The sequence below is a fragment of the Hermetia illucens genome, chromosome 4, assembly GCF_905115235.1.
Source record: "Hermetia illucens chromosome 4, iHerIll2.2.curated.20191125, whole genome shotgun sequence".
Classification (NCBI taxonomy): domain Eukaryota; kingdom Metazoa; phylum Arthropoda; class Insecta; order Diptera; family Stratiomyidae; genus Hermetia; species Hermetia illucens.
The window spans coordinates 66,276,784-66,297,060 of record NC_051852.1 but is presented as its reverse complement, the minus strand read 5'-3'; the positions used below and the strand labels follow the sequence as shown (position 1 = coordinate 66,297,060).

Sequence of the window (20,277 nt, the reverse complement as noted above, 5' to 3'; positions counted from 1 at the left end):
ATTTATTGCGTCGCGGGCCAGTGCGTTCCTCACGCTGTTTTATCGGTGGCTTCATTCGCAGGACGGCAATCAACGGTCGATGTTGAGGTCCGATGGCTTCGCAATCAGTGACAGTGGTAAAATGTCGGTGTCTTATGAGAATATAGTCGATTTGCGGTTTACTGCCCCACTATAAAATGTAGGAAATCGTTTGATGAACCATGTATTCAAAAAAAAAGAAAAAACAAGGTCATGGGTGTCCGCAAAATCGATTATACGCTCGCCATCCTCATTGCGCGCTCCGTACCCATTTCGCCCATGACACCTGTTACCGTCTGCCTTTTCACCCACACGACCATTAAGGTCGCCAGCAATGATGATATAGTTGTCAGCAGGCACGTGACTAGTCTTTCCATCGAGAAGTTGACAGAAGGCATCTTTCTCGGCATCAGGTCGACCTGTGGTGCGTACGCGATGAAGAAGTGAATAGCTTCATCAGCCGATCATCAAATCGTTCGACTTCTTTAATGGCATCACGAAAACCCTCTGAGATGGCAATGCCAACACCATATTGAGTCTATAGGCGCTGTTCGCGTTCAATTTCGCAGCTTTTGGCACCAGAACATCGGGTTTCTTGCAGAGCGCAGATATCAATGCGCCTTTTCCGAAGGGCTCTTGCGAGTTACTCGGTTTTTCCAGTTAAGGTACCAACATTTAGCGTGCAGACACGTATTTGTTTTGTTCGTTTTGTTTGGACTAACTTGCTTACGACCTGACGCCTTCCATGCGTCAAGAACCCTTGCCCATTTCTCGATAGAACCGGGGCGATCATGTTGTTTCTAATGACATGGTATGCACTTCCTTGGTCAGCCTGTCGCAAGACCTGTCACCAAATGAGGTCAGGTAGGATGTAGCATAGTGGAATAACTCCAACCATACTCTATTTATCTCTTTCCCTGATCTCAACATTTTATTTTTTACTGAGGATAGTACAAAGTGCCTAAACCCTCCTCCTTTACCTGGGCTTTGGACCAGCATACTATGTTAATAGCGGATCAGAGCCTTAACGGTACAATACAGGAGTGCAAGACCCTATAGGAGGCAATGTGGTCGGCATTGCGCTTGCCCGAGGTTATTACCCTGATGTGATTCAGGTACTCATTCAAAGTTGAATCGACTGATATCCGACGTCAAATCATGATAGAAATTCCACTGCCACCAGTGAGATTTGAACAGCGATCTTCCGTACGACAGCCATGTGCTCTAACCACTCAGCTATCCGGACACCTTATATAAAATTATTGACTTTATTTGTCCAAATATCGGAACGGAATGTATTTTGAGGCCTAGATTTCGTTTAGATACACCACCGTGGTTTTTTCAGATTTTTCGGTTGAATAAGTTTTGAGAATGAGATCTGTTATAATTTTTGGGAGTCTTATTTTAAGCCATAACGCTCCTAGGTTTCTCGTGATATCAAATATGGGACTGGTACGAAAATCACTAATCAAACCCTTGCATTTGATACCTCACCCTGCACGCTATATGTAAAGGGATTTACAGACCACACGTTCTCACCAACTGTCGTGACAATCGGTCTAGCCGTTTCCGAATAAATCGGGGGTGACAGACAGATGGACATCGACTCGATTCTAATAAGGTTTTGTTTCACACAAAACATTAAAAATGTACCAGCCCCTGCAACTTTTCACCAAATAAAGCAGACTTGTTGGGAGTTCTGATGACTGCTACTCGAAATGCAGCACCACGGCAATCTACGACTCCTTGAGCCGACGCAACTACCTAGTCGATACAGACGTTGAAGTTTCGGTTCTCCCGATATACCGACATCATAATTTTACACCGCAATCGTTGACACTCGCGACAGCAAATTCCTCAATAGGAAAGGTCAAAGTCAGAGATCGAAGTTTCGAAGAACTGTATTTCCATGAAATTTTACGCGCGTGTGCGCGATAATTTCATCCATACTGCATTTAGTACTCCTAGGATGAACTTAAGGTGAGTTTTTCAGTCAATTTCTAATAGTTGGTAATATACAATTAGTAAGTTTATTTGAACAGATATCGGAATGGGATATATTTTGAGACCTTTCATTTGATACTCCACATGACTATATTCAGTGAAAAAAAATTTTACATTTTTTTCACTATATTCAGTGAAAAAAAATTTTACATTTTTTCACTATATTCAGTGAAAAAAAATGTCCATGTATGGGGCGCCTCCACTGTATGCGCGGCATTTCATAGTTCCCATATGTCCACAAAGTTTCGTTTGGATTGGTTTAGCCGTTTTGGAGAAAAGTGCGCGGCAGGCAAACATACAGTGAGTCGACTTTAATAAGGTGCTGTTTTACACAAAACTTTGAAAAGAGTTGAATGAACAACTCGTAAATACCGCATTTTCTGCTAGGCCAAAGACTTTCATTGATGCTGTGTCCTTAGTGCAAGAAATAGAAAATGCGGAAAAAACAACCACATCCACTATGTTACAAATCAAAGGCACTTGGAAAAGGAAAAATAGAAATGATAGGGACCATAATAATACTAGATACAACTTTAACAAGTATCGAAATAACCAAGCAAAAAATTACGAAAATAAAGGTGACAAAAAAAGTCAGGAAACCGGAAGCTGGGCCCCTAAGGTATGAAAGGTTTTCTGTATTTCTTTTATGAAGATATTTGAGTGTGCATTTGTCCCATTAGTACGTCGCACCTTATATCCACTTTGAATTCTTGAATTTTTAAAGAAGTGAAAACCTTGACCTATTTTTTTACTTTATCATTAATAGTGCGATTTTTAGCAAATGTGGTAGGATCATGCTCTATATCATAGCCTACATTACTGCAATTTCGTGGTGCTGCGAACTTAAGGAGGGTTCTGCAGCCAATTGCAGCTCTATAAGGCCCCCAAAGAATGATTTACCCAGTGTCCGCAGACTGACTCTAGCCAGAGCTGGACAATCGCAAAGAAAGTGCATGATGATTTCCCTTCCTTCTCCGCTGCTTCGGCAATGCGAATTGTGGGGTATGCCGAGCCTAGCGGCATGGTCCCCTATGGGCCAGTGCCCCGTGCAGACCGCCGTAATTTTGAATGCATTGACACGCATCTGGCACAGGAGCTCTCGTGATCGAGCTATGTTATAAACAGGCCAAATTCTCATTGACTTGGCACAGCTCGTAAGCCTTCGCCATCTCAGGCCCGCGGCTGCTAGGTAGTGCGAGCAGACTTGGCCCCCAACAGCTGCCAGCGGAACACCGACTGTATTCGCCGAAAGACTGCCAAGAACAGAGCCTTACCTGGCCAATCCGTCAGCCCGCTCATTCCTCTCTATGTTTCTATGCCCGGGAACCCAGAGGAGAATGACTTTGAGCGTGCCGCCCAGACGGTTCGGCGCGTCTCTGCACTGCCCCACCAGCCTGGAAGATGCCGTCGCTGAGTACAAGGCCTTGATGGCCGCTTGGCTGTCGGTCAGAATGGCTATGTTACGCTTGGGGCTCGAATCTCGTTCCAACCATCGACAGACTTCCAATATCGCCAGTTCTGCCGCCTGGAATACACTGGTGAAACTTGGGAGACCATACGACTTGGACACACCGTGTGTATTCGAGAAAACCCCGCGTCTCGGAGAAAAATGCATGTGACAAGCAAACAGACGGACACAAACCCTTAAAAAATCGAAGAATGGAAATAATCACAAACAGAACGTTCGTATAAATTAAAACCAGGGAAACGTTTTAGGTTCCGGAGAGGACATACAGAACCTTCAGAATTAAAACAAATAGAAACTGACAATAGAACAATGTTTAAATTAAATAGGCATTTATCGTTCCTAATAGATACCGGAACAGATGTATCTAGTTTGGTTTAATGGGGGAAGCCACAGCTCCAAGCACTTAAATCTTTCTTAGGCCCACTGTACTATGCCCGGAAACCACCTATTCAACACCCTCGCCTACGGCGTTCGCAGGCTTTCGAGAATCCGAAAACTTTCTCCAGAGACAGAGAATGCGTAGACTATTCGTTTAAAAAAACCTTACCAAGATATCCTCGTCTGAGAAGGCCGGGCAGCTACATACGAAGTGCAGGGCGGACTCTTCCTCACATTGACTGCATATGGCCGAAACCACCACTCCAATCCAGCAAATCAATGCCTGCCTGGGGCATTATCTGTCCCATGCATTAAAAGGAAAATAGCACACAGTGCAGCAATTATAGAGAGAGCATCTATAAGATATTCTCCGTTATCTTGTTAGGCCGGATCACCCCATACGCCCAGAACAAAGAGGCTTCTCAGCAACAGATCAGATTTTCGCTCTGCGACAAGTGATGGTGGTCAAAGGGTAGTATAGGTCCCGGGGCGAAACGTGGATTGGTACCCACGAAGGAGCAAAAAACCTGAGAAATGCCCGCTGAACCAACACCAACAGCTCTACTACCAAACCCTATCTCCACCTCCACGTGGTGACCGCTGGGAGCTCTTTCTTGACGAAAAGCTGCAGACGGAGAAGGATGAAGGCGAGTCTCCCGCGCCTAAAAACGGGACAAACTGTACCAACTGGTCCTCCAGGTTGGGGGTTGGGTAGGGCTGACAATCCTACACGGAAAACCGATCTTACGAAGCCACAAAAGGGGCCTCGGACAGGATGGACTTTACAAAGACGAACCCGGCAAAGACAACGGATTAAGGATTTGCACATTTTCTCATGGAACATGCGCTCCCTGTACAGAGATAAAGCTGATGAGCAGCTAGCCGATACCCTGTCCCAATACAGGGCTGATATAACAGCGTTACAAGAGATGCGATGAACACAGACCAGTTGCCAGGAAAAGAGCCGCTGCACCATATATTGTAGCGGTCATCCAGTAAACCATGTGCTCGGAGTAGGTTTCTTAGTCAACCAAAAAATGAAACCTGCTGTTATCGGCTTTGAAAACATAAGCGAACGACTATGCACTCTGCGCTTGCGCGGCAAGTTTAGAAATATAAGCCTCATTAACGTTCCCTACAGAGGAGACTGCAGAGTCCGAGAAGGATATCTTCTACGGGGCAGTAGAACGAACCATCGAAGCCTGTCCCAGATATGATATTAAAATCATACTTGGTGATTTTAACAGCCAAGTAGGGAAAGAGCCGGTATTCAGGCGATACGTTGGCTCCCATAGCTTACCCGAAAAAACAAATGATAACGGACTGCAGATTATTCACACGAAATGGTTGTTGGAAGTACCTGGTTTGCGCGGAAAGCGGTCCACAAACATACATGGGCCTCTCCAGACGGGACCGCTTTCAACCGAATTGACCACGTGTTGATCGAACGCCGCCACCTCTCAGCCTTGATGAATGTCAGAACATATAGGGGGGCCAATATAGACTCGGATCACTATCTCCTTTGCATGGTGCTCCAAGCTCGAATAACAATACCACCTAGAATCCCCTCTGACAATCAGGTAAGATTGAACACTGAAGCCATCCACAACACAGTTTTCCGCGACACCTATAAGAGGGAAATGGATGCCGCAATAACCGCAGTCAACAGAGGACCTGGAGATGAAGCATCAACAAATGATCTTCACAACCACCTGAAGAACGTTATCATGGATACGGCCACAAACATACTTGGCCCCAGCCGCAAAAGGAGTCGGAACGGAAGAATGTCGCATACCGAGTAATGTTGCATTCTCAAAGAACGCGGGCACCCGCAGAGACTTATCACGAACTCCATCGAGCGGAGAAGCGACTTCACAAACGAAACAAGTCGGAATACCGGAAGCTCGCGCTTCGGGTATAAAGGTTTTGTGTTCATCTTATCTAAGAAATTTCAACGCACATTTTTCTATCCGTATACAGCTACAAAACTACGAGACATACGTACATATTACAGCCGTAGATGTTACGTTCACCCTAAACAAACAAACTGCCTATTTTCGAATACTGTACACATATAGGCACGTATATAAATTGATCGTACCCATATTTCCGATTTACTTCTTATATCTATCTGAATTAGGCACTACCCGCAAAGTCCATTAGCACGCATATACTATATACCTGCATACACACATGTCTCGTTGGAATAATTGATATTCATATACAAATGACTAAAAAACTAAAACAAAATAATCCTTTTCCACCCAATTCATACGAACTTACTTCGTTGTGGTATTGACGAATTAATATGTGATGATGACGTCATGTAGGTTGAAGAGGGCACGAAATTCACGAAAAATTGTAAAGTTTTACCCCCTATAACTTTGTTAATAATAGTTTGATTTTCTTCAAACTTGACCAAATTGTGCACCATATTCTTCATTATACCTATGCTAAATTTTGTACTTCTGCGATGAACATAAGGGGGGTGCCGGATAAATTTCTAAAATGTGGAAATATACTATTATTGACTTTATTTCTGCAGATATCGGAACCGGATATATTTTGAGGCCTAGATTTCGTAGAGATGCACTACTGCGATTTTTTTCAGATTTTTCGGTTGGATAGGTTCTGAGAACGAGACCTGTTACACTTTTTGATGGTCATATTTTGAGCCCTCACTCCACTATGTTTCACCCAATATCAAATATTGAACCAGTTTCAAAAAGTACTAATTGAGACTGTTTAAGCGATTTCACCGGATTTTCTCCAGCAGCCGCATCTTTGGAGCTAGCCCCATGAAACCCAGTCTGCCTGCGCATTTAACCTCTTCCGTCTTTACATCACATGCTATGCAAATGGCATGTTTGGACATCACGAGATTCTTTTCCGCCATTGCATCAGCATGTTACTTACCAAATGGTATATTTGGCCTCGACATGACTTTCTTCCGTGTCAGCAATTCGCAGCGCAACAGCAGGTGTCGATTTGCCGCCAACAACCAAATTTATAATCATAAACAAGTGTTATTGTGTTGTGTACAAGAACACTTTCAAAGCAATGTGTGAACACGGAAGGGTCAAACATAGGTGACTTAAAGAATAGCATTACTTTTAATTTTGAGTAGTCAAAAAGCCTCTGAACAGAGCTAAAGTGTTCTAACCGAGAACACATTATTTCGCGCGGTAATTTCTTTAACTCGCTTATGAAATTAATTAGTAAAATTGTTAAAAAGAAAAAAATGGAATATTGTGTTTAGAAATAAAAGCTTTGTTGAAGTGGAGTCGCGAGTGTTTTCTTTAACTTAATCCAAGCCAATCAACGTAAGTATAATTCCTAACCTTTTAGCCTTTTCTGTTTCAGTAGTGTTTGATTACCCCATCGTTCCGAAGTTAAGTTTCGGCAACCCGGAACGAGAGCAACCACGGTCCTCTAATTAAACATCCAGGAGCTAGTGCGCGAGCTTGGCCAACGCAAAAGCAGGGTAGTCCACTGGAAGAGGCCGTTTAGGATATCGCCGAAACAGAGACCTTTCATTTGATACCCCACATGGCCGCATTTTATGAAAAAAAATGTTGCACCCTCTTTTCACATGTATGGGGAGCCCCCCTTAAACTTAACACAAAATGGCGTCAGTTGCTGCATGTAAAGGGAACGGTAGATCACATACTCCTACCAATTTTCGTGACAATCGGTCCAGCGGTTTCCGAATTAATCGGGTGTGACAGACAGACAGACAGATAGACAGACATCGAATCGATTCTAATAAGGTTTTGTGTTTACACAAAACCTTAAAAAGGAAGCCTGGGAGAAACAACAGGTCTGTGAACTAGAAAAGTACAGGGAGGAACCGCACCAGGCGCGGAAGTTTTACCAACAAGTCAGCAGGATGAAGCCTTATACACCTCGATGTTCATCCTGCCGAGACAAAGAGGGAAATCTGATTTCCGACAGAATGGGCATATTAGAGCGATGGGTTGAGTACTTTGATGACCTACTGAACTACCAGAACATCGGCGAGTTGGAGGTCCCGCCAACTTAAGACGACGGACAAATATTGCCACCACCAAGTTTAGGAGAAAAAGTCCGTGCAATTCATCGGCTAAAAAATCATAAGTCGCCAGGAGCCGATGGAATTACAGCCGAATTGGTTAAATATGGAGGCGACCAGTTACACCAAGTGGTTCATCAACTTGTGCTCAAGGTATGGAACAGCGAATCAATGCCTGACGATTGGCAACGAGGCATTATCTGTCTCATACATAAAAAGGGAGATATCACACAGTGCAGCAATTATAGAGGTATCACGTTGCTGAGTACCATCTATAAGTTATTCTCCACTATCTTGCTAGGCCGGATAGCCCCATACGCCCAGAACATCATTAGCCCATACCAAAGAGGCTTCACTCCAGGCAAATCAGCAACAGATCAGATTTTCTCTCTGCGGCAAACGATGGGAAAACTGTTGGAATATGGACAACAGATGCACCATCTGTTCATCGAATTTAAAGCCGCCTATGATAGCATAGCCAGGGTAAAATTGTACACGGCCATGAGAGAATTCGGTATCCCAACGAAATTAATACGACTGACTAGGCTGACCCTGACCAATGTGCGAGGCCAGATAAAATCTGCAGGATCACTCTCAACACCATTCGACATCAACAACGGTCTACGACAAGGGGATGCCCTATTATGCGTCCACTTTAACTGGAGAAAGTGATCCGTGATGCTAAGGTAAATGCAAGAGGTACGATTCTCTTTAAGTCCACCCAACTACTGGTCTATGCTGACGATATCGCCATCATGGGAAGAACCACCCGAGACGTACAAACTGCCTTAATCCAGATCGAGCAGGTGGCGCGAGATCTTGGGCTGCACATCAACAAAGGCAAGACAAAGTATATGGTGGCAACGTCAGCACTGAAAACAAACCAATCAACAACATCAAACCGCACTGGTCAAGCGGGAAGAATAAAGATAGGAGACTACAAAGTTGAGACCGTTGATAATTTCTCCTATCTAGGGTCGAAAATTACAACCGATAACAGCTACAATGATGAAATTGGCGCACGGTTGTTGGCAGCCCACAGAGCCTATTTCAACTTCCAAAAACTGTTCCGCTCGAAACGTCTCACCATAGGGTCAAAGCTCTTACTGTACAAGACAATGATCTTGCCAGTCCTCATGTTTTCCTCGGAGACTTGGGTTCTTAGCAAGAAGAATTGCGAACTCTTGGCCGCGTTCGAGAGAAGAATCCTCCGAAGAATTTTTAGTACCCTACATGAGGATGAACGATTCCGTAGACTACATAACGACGAAATCTATGAGCGATAGCATGACCGTCAGGTTGTGGATCAAATCCAGCTCAATAGGTTACGGTGGGCAGGTCACTTAATCCGTTTGGATGAGGAAGATCCAGCCCGTCTATAAAGGCAATATCTATGGTAGAAAAAGAAGACGAGGCAGACCCTGCCTGAGATGGAGCAATGGCGAAGGCGAGGACGCCAGGCAGCTTTTAGGGATATCAAATGGGTGGACCTCAACGCAAAACCGGGGTGTCTGGAGTTCCTTATTAAAGCAAGTCTAGACCGGATACCGGTTGTTGCGCCGTTGATGATGATGTAAAAATAAGGCAAATACTTCTAGCAGCATGCTTCCTCATATTGTCGACGTGAAAGGTCAATAGCAAAACCTTCGACCACGTAATGCCATGACAGCGTATTCTCATTTTGCCGGCAGCAATCTTTGTTTCTGCCAAGGATCCGATTTCTACATGAGATAAGCGCTGTGGTCTAGAAAAAGTTGTAAATAAAACATGTTGAATTTGTGGGTCGTTCATCGGGGACCAGATTCCGTATTGAGGTCAATAGCGCCAGGTATTGACGAAATAAAGATGCCACCGCGGCGGTTGAATCAAATTAAACAATTAATAAAATATATGATATAAGTATGTTCCAACATGACCTTAGAAAACCTAGAAACAAATATTTGCCAAACAAACGAATAATAATAGTACATAAAATATGATACAGAATGCTCATAAAAAGTAAAAGAAAAATTTTGTAAACTATTGAAATATGAAGCGTACTATAATTATGTAAAATTAATTATGAAATTCGAAGTTGGTTTTTTTTTAAATAATAATAACAAATATGCAGCTTCTCAGGGGGAAAGTGAGGAAAGTGCAGCAACTTGCAATCTTGCAGATTACTCACTGAGGAAGCTATCATCACACCTGCTAGTTAGGTATAACTACTTCCGAAAATAAGAAGGAGAATTTGAAAGTCCGGTACGGATTACCGTCGGAAGTCGCCTGATTTAGTGACTGGGTCGAGCTACCATAATGGACAGCACGGCGTCCAAACCACTAATCGTGGGGCGGTTCGACGTCTAGGCGCCACGATGACCAGGAGCCAGCTGCAGCTGTTTCGCCACAATCTGTGGCAACCAATACAGCAGGTCCGCATAGGCAATGGATGAAGTAGACTGAGGAAACGAATCTATTCAGCATTCGCTCTTAATACGAAATATCGGCGGTGCGGTAACCACATCGTACCACCTTTCGTTGTATTAGAGATTCGTCGATCGTTTCCTGTAATTCGCGCACATGACTGTGCAGCGCAAACCAGTACCGTTTTATTACACTTTATTACACGCAGCGGCACAATCCCGGCCATCAAGGAGCGTGTTCGTCTCGAGATCATCGCGGAAACTGGTGACCAAGGGTCGATTGGGAAGAGGCGGCGGCATCAACAACACCACGCCATACCGCAGGAACCAGTTTCAGTAATTGCCAAAACACCCTTCTCCACCGCCCAGCAAAAGTCTCCGCTCAGGTTCGGCACGAATTCCAAATGGAAATGGATCCGTTGCATAGACCAGATATTCCCAGGCTCTATGAATCTCCAGCAACTCCGACTGTATGCTGATATGTCGCTGCGGCAACTACAATAACTTGTGTGTTGTGGTGCAGTTGCGGCTGCCAGATTGCACGATCAGAAGATTCACTATCGCGTTATTGTTTTGAGTCACCGAAGAGATCCATCATGGAAAATTCGTATGCTAGTATTGCTAGACTGATTCAAATCAGCTCTGGCAATGCCAGCAGACGGACGACAAATAAAGTGCAGAGGGTTTACAGAAACTAGGCCATCCCCAGTGAAACACCCCTATTTGAAATTCTGGGCACTGGTGTGCAGGCCCTTTCTGTCATAAGCAGACACTTTCTGTCATATGCAGTCGGTTGCGACCGTATTGCAACGTACAGGAGGAACCAGTGGAGTTTTTTCAGATCACTCAAAGTCCCAACAGAGCGTCCAGATAGTAGTTTTCGGTGACGGAAACGAAACAATATTGGGGTGGACTTTGGGGGTTACCCACCCGGCATACTGAGTGGATTGGCGACGAAGACGCCAGGCATGCATTTTGCGGATGTTACCGAAGAGGAAGTTCGATGAATCATAAACAGTACGAAGAAATGGAGGTGTCCTCATCTGGATCGGGTGCTAAATTTCTGGTATAAGAAATTTACCAGTATAACAGTCGGTTAGCACAAAGCATAAATCAGGTCATTAGTCGGCCAGACGAATTTCCACCACCAGGGGCCAAAGAAACCTCTTTAGTTGCTATATCGATTATGCCAAAGCTTTCGACAGCGTACCGCATACCTGGCTAATCGACGTCCTACGTCTATAATAAAATTTTTGACGACAGTCATCGAAGGGTGAAATACCACCTTATCAATGGGTTCATCTAAGAGTGCTAATATCTCAGAACCTATCCATATACGGAGAGACATCTTCCAGGAGGATTCGTTGAGTCCCCTTTGATTTTGCATGGCACTGAACCCCCTTTCATAACTACTGAATGATAATAGAGGGCATGGTTTTGCAATAAAATATGGCCTATGTGCTAAGTGCGAGCTGACAAACTGGATGTGCTTAGATGACAAGTTGTATCCTGGTACTGACGATCACCTTAAAAGTTTGCTGCGAACAGTAGACATCTTCAACCGCGATATTCGGATGGAATTTGGACTAGACAAGGGTCGAATCCAAGCCATCCAGCTGTGTGCCGCACATAGTATTGGTGACCTCCACATCCTAGCTATGACCGAGACAGACTTCTACAAATACCTCAGAATTCTGCAAGGAACCCGTCTCCACCATAAATACGTACGATCACTAAGGCGCTAATATTCGCTATCCAGGCAACTAACAATGCATTCGAATTCATATTCATAGAAAATCATCGTATGAATTTATTCGTATTTACGAATACAAAACACTGCGGTAAACACGTGAATTGTCTTTGGCAGCCATTTGTCGATTTGCATTTGTCAAACAGATGGCTATACGCTGGAGAGCTGTTTGCTGAAACGAAGGAATTCATGTGTACTATTAAAGCCGGCGTGATCGCCACCCGAGCTTATAAAAAGCTCATAATGAGAAAGCGGGTGGAGAACGACCAGTGCAGAGTGTGTGGTTCTGCGTTAGAGACTTTGGACCATCTCATTTCTGGCTGCATTGTAACTGCACCGGTGCAATACACAAACAGGCATAATGCTGTGTGTAAAATAATTCATCAAAACCTTGCATACATCAAATTCTAATTGATCGTCACATACTGCACAACAGCCTAATGTGTTAGCTAACGAGAAAGGTCGCTCCTCGTATATTATTGATGTTGCTATCCTCCATATTAGTAACATTGAACAGAAATACGCAGGTGAACTGAGCCAATGGCTCGGGAAATCAAAGAAGTTTGACGTCTCGAGAAAGTGGTTGTTGTTCTCATAATATTGTCGGTTACATACCATTCTGCATACGTGATCAATGTTGCGGGGAGTTCTCGAAGGATTCTCTTACTGACTTACCACCGGCCACCACCACTAGTGCCCCTTTATATTTTAAGTAGGTAGAGTCGTCCGAACCTAAATAGTTGGTACTTAGTGTTAGTATTAGGGAAAATCCGGCATCTGACGAAATTGTCACAACCCGGAAGATAAATAGAAGGTTCTAATAAAAGATCAGCAGTTGAAATAAATTGTAAATCCAAAATTGTTGGGAGATATGGGAAAAAATGTATGCATGTAAACTGGAACATAGAACCCAAACTACGATATATGGAATGAGTCAACGTTAGAGGATACTACGACATTCTGTCAACATCATGCCACGATAAACTTAAGGAGCGGCTGACGAAAGTATAGGTACAACTAGATGATAACTTGTAGCGCCGGAGTTCGTTAACATCTCCTTTTTTTGCTGGCTATATTGAAAAAAGTAGGGTATTTTGATCAAGAACACTCCTCCAATCGATACGATCCGTCATCACCTGGACGCTGGATCACGAATAACTGACGACTTCCTAAGGCAGCCGAGAATGAGTGTAATAGTTGCAAACCAAGTGCTTTCGTTCTGGCTAAAAATCGCGTTCACGTTATTTTCAGATTACTAAAGTGAAACGATAAACACCCTTAATGTTTTTAGCATCTAAATTATTTGAAATAATTACTGTTGCTGCATTTTCGCTAGTATTATTTATTTTATTTGCATATACCCACATTTCGATATTGCTCCAAGTCCAGGGAGATCGGTATATGCAATTAAAATAATTAGCACAAGCGAGAAAGCAAAAACAGTCTAATTATTTCAGATAAACATCCGTCTGCTACTTACGGTCATCCTGCTTCCAGTGCAAAGGTGAACGCCTGGTCTAATAACTTGCCTGGGACGCTGATAAAATGCCTCGAACCTGGACTAAACCTAATACCCCTGAGGAAAATTGATCATGTCACGTTAGGTTTTGTAATATAATTTTACCATCGAAATGCACTGAGATTAATCAATACAGTTTTCCAGAATACGGAGCAACAGGAAAGTAATAACATACTTTCTTTTGATAGATCATAATACCAGTTTTCTACAATATTATCGTGCTATGATTTATCGTGTTTTCAATTTAAATGATTTCCCTTTAAAGGTGTTACTTTCAACTGTTGCGACCTTGCCAACAGAATAAACCAGTAAATGATAAGCCGGTGTAATTCTGGTTTACGACTTGTGTTATAATCGATGCAAACAATCCGAATACATCACGTAATAGCATTGCCAAATTTCGCAGTCAATTTCCAGAATATAGTGAGACTTTACTAAAGAGAATAAATTTAATTTAAGAAAAATGTAAACTTACTTTATCCCTGCAATCCCCCTCAACGCCGAATATAAACGTAAAATTGCGGCAGCCTGAACGGTGTAATCCTCCGGTAGTTTTGCATTGTGAGAAAAAACAACCAAATTCTGAAGTTGTTTCAGCAGCTCATCACGAACCATTTGCAACGCGTCGCCCTTTCTTTTCTGGCTAGTCCTCACGAAAACTCCAAACCATGACCTTACGTTTGAATCATTTCCTAGAAGTAAACCCGACACAAACGCAATCTAAAAAAAAAAAAAAAATTCCAGGTTTTTCTAACTTATCTGAATAAAATTACCAAGTCGTTTGGGTCTTTTAAACTCAATTTGAGCATAAGTGATGGCATTCGCATCAACTCCATACATAAGAACCTTGTAGCCAACGCCTGACCAGGGTTCATTTCACTCAATGCATACAACGCAGTTAATTTGAGTTTTCCTTCTGCTGTGTCTTCATCACCAGTTGAAATTAATGCCGCCACGACATCCTTATATGTATCTGGTGCATTCGCCACAATCCAACATATAATTGCTGCACCATTGTTTACATATAATAGAGTGTCTACAAGCTCCTGAACGGTTATCAATGATGGAAGTTCTGCCAACGCGACGCAGATAATATCGGTGATTTCTTCTAGATAAATCTCGTTATCGAATAGCTCGGACTGTTTGATAATATTTTCACTTAAACCACGCGGACCAAGTAGATTTTGCTCTGCAATCTGTGACTGCAAGTAAAATAACTCCGAGAGTACAACTCGCACTTTGCGAGTGGTATCCGCACGTTCGAATCCCAAAGCTATTCCATTTTGTAATCCATGGAAATGGGCGCTATCCTGTTGAGTAACACCAATTTTTTGTCTGAGCATTTGCTCTTTTTTCACTTCTACCTCCAACTCATGATAGTCCACTTGCAAAAGTGCAACGATATTATTTACTATTTCTATTCCGACAAGAAGAACAAGTATTTGCTTCCGGCATTCCATCATTCCGCGTGTTGTCTCCATTGGGAAAAGTAGGCTCATTCTAACAAGCGAAGGCAAAAATGGGCGAATTTCATGTTGATTGCATGTTGCTAGCATTTGAATATCTAAATTCTGCATCGCAATAAACGCGCGACTCGTTACCGGCGGGAGATACATCGTTCAACGGCGAACGTCAGTGATAAACACAAGCAAATTGTCAATCAACGTCAGGTTCGCTTCACCCGTAGTACTAGGCGCTCGGAAGGATTACTACCACTAACGTGATGAATGCCGTTCCATTTGCTTCTTAGCGTTTTGATTCACGTTTCAAATCGAACGGGTTTAACCCGGGCGTTTAACTGTCACGGCATGTTCAAAATGCTTTTAGGGAACTCAGCGGGAAGTTTCGGGTTGAGAATCCTTCAAGCTACCATCTCTTCTATGATTCCGTCTCTCCAAGAACTACATAGTACCGAATTTTCATTTAACTTGGCCTAGACAAGGTAATATCAATACGAAACATCAAATTACTGATGACGTCACTTTAACCGGTACAATGTGTGGTAAAATTTAATAAACATCTTGTATGTATGGACCTATTATCGCTGAAGGAAAGTTATGAATTGTGATTTTTAGGTAACATCGTTATCTACGAATAAAATTCATATCTATGAAAATAGGTAGAAAAGTCTCAGAGATTATCAAAGATATTCGATTTCAAAATTCCAATTTGGTAAGATGACCACAGATTTGTTAATACTAAGATAGATAGATTTCCGTATATAATAGAGTCTTTTCTTGATCCCGAAAAAATCTGTTTGAAATTATGAAAAATCTTCGCTTAAGATGAACTCGGTTACTATGAACACTCGGCTATAATGGACTAGTTTAAAACATATTTTTACCGACACTTTGACATCTGAAATATCTTTATCTTAACTGACGTTCCGACAATCTCATTTCTTGCCTGGTATTTCCGACGTTTCCGATTTTACTTTAGCTTTCGGCTGTGAATCAGATTGTTTTGTAAAAAGTGAAAAAATGGTAAGAAAGAAGGCTTTAACAATCAAAGCGATACTGAAAATAATTTCGGCTATAGAGAAAATCAGGGAAACATTTGCACAGAGAAAAATTTACCAAAATCAACAGTCTCCAAAATTTGGAACAATTGAGAGAAAACTAAAACTGAGTTAAACTCAAAAATTAGCAACAAACAAATTGAAGACACCTAAAACTGAGTTAAACTCACAAATTAGCAACAACAAAATTGAGGACAGCCTTACATCCACATGCTTTCAATGGTTTCAACAAAAGAGAGCCATGTTAAAATTTAGGGACGAAGTTTTTACTGGTGGAAAACTGTCGAAAAATCACATTACTGCTATGGTTTGCACAAATCTGATTGGTACTGAAAACCGCCGGTTGCTAGCTATAGGCACCTTCCTTGCAATGCTTTCGAAACAAATTTTAATTTTTTAATTCTTTTTAGGAACATTTCAAACCCAATATGTTTCAAACACATTGAGAACTTCCCAGTTGATTACGATTTTAATAAAAAGGCATGGATGACTTCTTCTATGTTCGAAAAGTATCTGAGGAGATGGAATCTAAAACTAGTCAAACAAACGTGCAAAATTTCATTGCTGATCGATAATTATCCAAGTCATCCCGATATTACGGTTTCTAGCATAAAGTTGGCTTTTTTGCGTCCAAATACAACAATGCAACCATGGATCAAGAGTCTTTCATAGCTTCAAAGTTAATTATAGAAAGACATTGTTACTTAGAATACTAGATATGCAAGATACTTTATTAGATGGGGAAAATTTCTTAAGCTTAACATGACATGACGTTTCAACTTTCGAAATTGTTTCGCTCACGCCGGTTTAATAACAATTATTCCATCGGATTCCGATGATGCATCCCTTTCAAGGAATTCCGATAATTCATATGGTTTGGCCATGTTTGCACATATTGTATCGAAGATAAATGAAATTGAAAACGATCTAGAAATTCAAATTTCAAATAAGCATTCAGTTCAAATGAAAAAAGCAAATTTTTCGAAATCTATTTAAGAAACTTTTCGAAAACTTTACTTCCTGACAATGACGTGATGTGATTATTACTAATAAATGTAGATATGATCTGATGTTTTTTGCTTTGCGTTTGGTGCCGGATTCTAGACTATGGCTCACATCTAGTCAGTGAGGTCTTCACTCTGACGGTTGGCCCGATACTAGTATTAGGCTAGAATGCCTTGGACTTCGGTGCACTTCTGTGCTAAAAATTGTGTTCAAAATATTTTCGGCACTGCGAATATAATTTTCTCCAAAATCTCCGTCTTGGGTTAGTTTAGTATTGTCATATTTGCACATTTTCTTCTTTTTTTTTATCTAAAGTTACATATACTTTTTCAACTAAGAACTAGAACTTCATTTAGGTTTTTATACATTCGGATATAATGGACACTCGGCTATACTGGACTAAATTTGTCGGTCCCCTGAAGTCCATTATAATCGAGTTGCACTGTATAAGCAAAAAACAATACCTGGCCACTGCTTCTCGGTCACGCTGTTGCCACGATGCAGGCCAGGTAGTGTCTGAAGTATCATGCCTCCATTGTGGAAAAAAAAGTCTACCCTTTTTTTATTTCTTAAATTTCATCTTCAAATTAAATAACAAACAAGTCGGAATGCCGGAAGCTCGCGCTTCGAGTATAAAGGTTTTGTGTTTATCTTATATAAGAAACTTCAACGCACATTTTTCTATCCCTATATAGCTACAAATCCAACGTAATCCTTCATATTTTTCCAAACTACAAGCCATACGTACATATTACAGCATACAAATGTACATATATATACGTATATTAAATACGGTTCGTTTAATGTACAAATATATCTATCTGAATTAGACACTACTCGGAAACTTCATTAGCGCGTATGTACTATATACCTACTTACACACAAGTCTGTTTGGAGTAATTTAAATTCATAAACAAATGACTAAGGAACTAAAACAAAATAATTCTTTTCGACCCCATTCATAAGAACTCACTTCGTTATGGTATTGATGAATTGATATGTGATGATGACGCCATACACGTTGTAGAATGCACGAAATTCACGAAAAAAGGTAAAGTTTCACCGCCTATAACTTTGTTAATAATAGTTGGACTTTCTTCAAACTTGATCAAGTTGTGCATTATGTTATCCATTGCACCCATGCCACTCTGGGATGAACATAAGGGGGATTGGCGGGCAAATTTCTAAAATGTGGGAATATACTATTATTAACTTTACTTGTGAAGATATCGGAACCGGATGTATTTTGAGGCCTACATTTCGTAAAGATGCACCACTGTGATTTTTTTGAGATTTTTCATTTGTATAGAGAACGGCCTTTAGCCATCTTGTTTGAATATTTTGAGGACACGCAAGCGTTTTTGAAACCGATCTTCGTATACTTTTCACGATATTTTCTCTACTTTTCGCAAATTGTTTCATTCTTCGGAAAACGAAAGAAGATCAAGGTGTCATATCTCTTTCAACTTGATAACTACCACAATCATTTATCGCGCACAATAACTTATCTTAAACACAATTGGCAGAAAAATTAAAATCACAAAAGACTACCCAATAATCACGACCCAAGGGGCGCCACCAAATTCAACAGAATTCCAGCGAGCCTCGCGGTGTAGAGGGACGTCGAGTGCGCCCAAAGTCATTACTCAGTGCGCAACCCCTACATATATTTCTTCAAAGTACTTCAATGAGAGCAGTTCATAGGCTAATTCGATCAGAGCTGTGGCGCGGCAGGAAATTTATTTCGAATATCGCGAACACCAGCGGACAGATGACGTCACCGGCACTCTCCACTCAGTTCAGACCTCGCTACAAGAGTGAAGAACAGAGTAGGTGACGAGAAACGTCAGATAAAAAAATAATAATAATAAGAAGAACGATAGTTTGCCGTCATTGTGAGAAAAAAGAGTTTCGTGTAGAAAGAAAATAGTTAGAGACGGAAATCAGTTTAATTTCTAATATCTCGGAGTTATAATAAGAGTACTTTCTTGAAATTTTGTATTGAACTTCGTAAAATACGAAAAACATGTCAGAAACCTATTTCGAAGAATAGAAGCTCTTAAATTTGTCAGAAACCTATTTCGAAGAATAGAAGCTCTTAAATTTGTCAAAAGGAAAAGAATACAAGCTCTTAAATTGGTGACCCCGACGTGATCGCGCACGGTGCTGATCGAATCATTGCAAACGTATTAAATGTGCACTTTCTCCATCTTGGAAGGAAACTCCGAAGTGGGAGAAGCATTCCCAACTTTCCCCCACTGTCATTGGATATAATTAACCAAATTTATGACGCCTCTTTCGAAAACGACCCATATTTCCGTTCTAACGTCAAAAAAACATGTACGGTCACTACATCAGAATGTAATTCAGTTCCAATCACAAAACCTGTGGTACTATCGGAAACAACCATCGCCGCAGGGTTCGAAGCCGCCGCCGTCAAGACCAGCGTCACCGCCGTAGCCGCCGCCACAACCATCAACAAAACACACAGCGCCGCGTTATTATTATTCATAATTTCATTAAAATTTTTTGTTTTAAAAAGGTGGTAAGAATAAAAACAAAATCGCCACAAGAGACGGCGTCGAGGCGTTTGCATCGGCATCTTTTCGCTTGCTCTCCGCTCTTTTAGCGAGCTTTCCACTTTGGGGTACGTCGTTGGTGTCGCTTTCCTTTTTCGCTCGTCCGGTCATTTGTGTCGTTTAGGGATTTGGCTAAGCCAGTATTACCTTCCCACAAGTTCACGTAATAGTTAGTCTTTTGAAATTTCGGTTGACGGCAAAGACGCGGCAGGTCCATCGGACCCGCAAGTGACCGCCCTCGCCGTGCGCGTCCCTCCGCTTTGGCGGCGGAACCCCGAACTGTGGTTCGTGCATTTGGAAGCACCGTTCCAGATGTTCGGGATCACAGTGGACGCGACCCGTTTTAATCACGCGGTGGTCGGCCTGGACGAGGAGTCCATCGTGCTGATGTCTGACGTAGTGACATCGGCTTCATATTCACTGCTCAAGACCGAATTAATCAGGTGCCTGTCAGTAAGTGAGTCAGCGAAACTGGATCACTTGCTGCCAGGCCTAACGTTGGAAGATCGGACTCCCAGCCAACTGCTGCGCGAAATGAAGGAATTGGGTGGGAGTAAGATCAACGACAAGTTGATGAAGTCCCTT

The 20,277-nt window shown here is 42.0% G+C and overlaps 1 protein-coding gene and 1 long non-coding RNA gene across 2 annotated transcripts in view; one reads left to right on the top strand and one right to left on the bottom strand.

The window, feature by feature from the left end:
* Nucleotides 1–15,278, bottom strand: part of LOC119654343 (integrator complex subunit 2) — an 80,257-nt gene extending 64,979 nt beyond the window's left edge. Inside the window, exons 1-2 of the mRNA XM_038059683.1 lie at nt 14,364–15,278; nt 14,066–14,310 (exon numbers count right to left, since the gene is read on the bottom strand). Coding sequence (XP_037915611.1) covers nt 14,066–14,310; nt 14,364–15,206 — 1,088 coding nt within the window. The 5' untranslated portion in view covers nt 15,207–15,278. The remainder of the gene's footprint in view (nt 1–14,065; nt 14,311–14,363) is intronic.
* A 709-nt stretch (nt 15,279–15,987) lies between these two features.
* Nucleotides 15,988–17,083, top strand: LOC119654344. The gene is made up of 3 exons (XR_005249812.1): nt 15,988–16,073; nt 16,129–16,434; nt 16,519–17,083. It is a non-coding gene; the product is annotated as an uncharacterized LOC119654344 (long non-coding RNA).
* The last annotated feature ends 3,194 nt before the right edge of the window (nt 17,084–20,277 follow it).